The sequence below is a fragment of the Nelumbo lutea genome, chromosome 1 (assembly GCF_056320005.1).
Source record: "Nelumbo lutea isolate HS-2025 chromosome 1, American lotus-T2T, whole genome shotgun sequence".
Classification (NCBI taxonomy): domain Eukaryota; kingdom Viridiplantae; phylum Streptophyta; class Magnoliopsida; order Proteales; family Nelumbonaceae; genus Nelumbo; species Nelumbo lutea.
In genome coordinates this window covers 100,087,214-100,090,367 of record NC_142684.1, presented here as the reverse complement: position 1 = coordinate 100,090,367, position 3,154 = coordinate 100,087,214, and the positions used below count along the sequence as shown (strand labels likewise).

General features: G+C 42.5%; 1 protein-coding gene across 1 annotated transcript; it reads left to right on the top strand.

The window, feature by feature from the left end:
• The first annotated feature begins 864 nt into the window (after positions 1 to 864).
• LOC148876402 (flavanone 3-dioxygenase F3H2-like) lies at positions 865 to 2,864 on the top strand. The gene is made up of 3 exons (XM_088966320.1): positions 865 to 1,077; positions 1,820 to 2,248; positions 2,362 to 2,864. Exons 1-3 carry the CDS (start codon positions 970 to 972, stop codon positions 2,668 to 2,670), a joined length of 846 nt encoding a protein of 281 aa, XP_088822446.1. The 5' UTR covers positions 865 to 969; the 3' UTR covers positions 2,671 to 2,864.
• Positions 2,865 to 3,154: the final 290 nt, after the last annotated feature.

The window sequence follows — 3,154 nt, the reverse complement described above, 5'->3', positions numbered from 1 at the left end:
AACTGTTTGATTACAGAAATATGAAAAATTTATAGAAGAAGAAAAATATCCGGTTCAGTTCGACTAGAAGATGGAGACTGCAAGAAGATGAATGGGTAACGGATGAATTGGCTAACGGATAGGTTACATCTATTGAGTTTTAGATCGGCTAACAGATAGGTTAAACATTTATTTAGTTTTTGAATTTTTAAAGGGAAAATAATTACGTGTGACTTAAGAATATTCGTCGTTTGAACATGGGTGTAGTAAATGCGAATTCACATCTGCGCCCCACGAGCGCCCTACAGCGTATCTCCCACCGCTTAACTTCGGGAGATATTCTAAATACATGCTAAGATGTGCATGTGGGGCGCAAATGTGATCTCAGTAAATGCGCCCAATGCCAAACTGCCAAAATCACCTCCTTGTTACGCACACCGAATCTAACAGCCCACAGTTTTAAGTACATCGTTCCATTCAATCTGCGTGCTAAGTCCTAAACTGGGACAAGGCGAGTTTAGTGTGTAATTCTAGAATGTGTTTACTTTACGGTTTGGTGGATAATACTGGGATTCAACCCAAAGCCACAGGGCGAGAGCAGATGGTGCTGTTCTGTTTACATTTTTTTAATGTTGTAATTTGTAACTACTCCATAAAATTCTACGGAGAAATCAGAAGAAATGTAACAGATGGGAAAGGACCGAATCTATATCTCTTCTCCCTTTCCCAACGTCTCCCTCCTCCTAAGTGCTAGTTAGCCAGGACTACGGGGGTATTCCAGTAACTTCATTCTATGTCCACGTCATCATCTCATTCGAAAATCAATCAATCATGCCCATGATGATCGGATGGTTGTAGACAAAAAGCTGATTAACAAATAGGAATTCGGATCGGAGGGCGGAAATCTGCCAGAAAATAGTGGAGGCATGCGAGAATTGGGGGGTCTTCCAGGTGGTCGACCACGGCGTCGACGCAAATCTTATCTCTGAGATGACTCGCCTCGCTAGGGAGTTCTTCGCCTTGCCTCCCGACGAGAAGCTCCGGTTCGATATGACCGGTGGCAAGAAGGGTGGATTCATCGTCTCCAGTCACCTCCAGGTACGTACCATTTGTATGTAGGCATACGCATACGTACCCTTCAAAACTACTGTGTCAGGCCCATTCACTCGGTAGATACATCCGAGATGAATACGGAAATTCCAAGTCGTTGGGTTGTCGAAACTTGTGCATCTCAACTATACCTGGCAATTGGGTTGGGTGGGTCGGTTCGAGTTGGGTCAAGTACTTTGGGTTGATTTCTGGTTGGTTTATCAAATGCTAGACACATTAAATGTTTGGGTTAGGATTGATCCATGGGTCAATTCGAGTCATCCTAAAAAATTGTCAAAATTAAAAGAATTAATCCTAAAATTCTAAATATAAAATAAAAAATTGGAACATTTAATAATTTAATGAATAAATAATAAAAAGTAAAGACTAAATAGAAAAAATTAAAGAATAACAATGTACAAATAATCCCAATTAAACTTAACAGTCGGATCAGTGGATTAACCCATGACTCAACCCAGTTTTTTTGAGTTGGGCCGGATTTTTAACTTCGGATAGCTAAATATGAGACCCTAACCCCGTTTTCTCGGATTGGGTTGGGTCGGGTTCGCGGGTTGGGTCAATTTTTTGCCATGTCTAATCTCAACATCAAAGTATATCTTTCTTCTCATGTTATTTTTCCACGTGGCAAATCCGAAGTATCACCTTGCATTGAGATGGTCATTTTCATAGAGCAAACAAAGTTTTTCCGTTTTTATGTGGTACACAAAGTGAATTGGTGGATGATTTGCAGGGAGAAGCAGTCCATGACTGGCGTGAGATTGTGACCTACTTCTCATACCCACTCTGCACTCGGGACTACTCGAGGTGGCCCGACAAGCCGGAGGGATGGAGGGCGGTCACCGAGGTCTACAGTGAGAAGCTCATGGAACTGGCCTGCAAGTTGTTGGGGGTTCTGTCGGAAGCAATGGGCCTTGAAACCGATGCCCTCACCAAGGCTTGTGTGGACATGGACCAAAAGGTGGTTGTAAACTTCTATCCCAAATGCCCACAGCCGGACCTCACTCTCGGCCTCAAGCGACACACAGACCCTGGCACCATTACCCTTCTCCTCCAGGATCAGGTTGGAGGGCTCCAGGCTACTAGAGATGGTGGCAAGACATGGATCACCGTTCAGCCCGTCGAGGGAGCCTTCGTCGTCAATCTTGGCGACCATGGTCATGTAAGTAAAAACAAGGCCCATTAATGAGGAGAATTAAGTGATGATGTACGTAGTAGAATTTAGAAAAGACTAATCACTTATATACACGTTTCGTTTCGATTGTGTACATGCAGTATCTGAGCAACGGGAGGTTCAGGAACGCCGATCACCAGGCAGTTGTTAACTCCAACTGCAGCCGTCTGTCCATTGCAACATTCCAGAACCCAGCTCATGAGGCTATTGTGTACCCACTCAAGATCAACGAAGGAGAGAAGCCGGTGCTAGATGAGCCGATCACATTCGCCGAGATGTACCGAAGGAAGATGAGCAAGGATCTCGAGCTTGCTAAGCTCAAGAAGATTGCAAAGGAGCAGAAGACGGAAGAGCTGGAAAAAGCCAAGCAGCAGAACAAACCCCAAGTCATCGAAGAGCTTCTTGCTTAGTTAGTTTGTTACGTGTTAGTTCTTTAGCTGTTCAAAGGGCATGCAACTGCTTATTTCGTTACACTCTTCTTAACTACTTTTGTGTTACTCTCTTTTCCGTTTGATCTTTCTCCTTTTGTAATGTCATCCTTGGGAATGATGTATGTTTTGTTGGTTGAGGAATAGTAAATGTCTTTATATTTTCCTTGGTTCAACGATGAGATCAACTAATATATTGGTGAATGTATAATGGCTGATGATGTCTTTCCTTAAGAAAAGCAGAAAATCTGAGTTCAAAATTCTAGTCGAACTAAAAATTCGTGATAGAGACCCTGAAGCTTAATTATAGACTTATAGTCCTTCCCCCCATTTGGTTGCAGCTTTGATGATTTGAGTTTTAGTAAAAAGGAAAAACAGAAAACCTGAGCTAGAAACTTAATCAATCTAAATTTCTGTGAAAGAGCCTTTGAATACCATTGGGTCTAATTCATAGCAATCATTAATG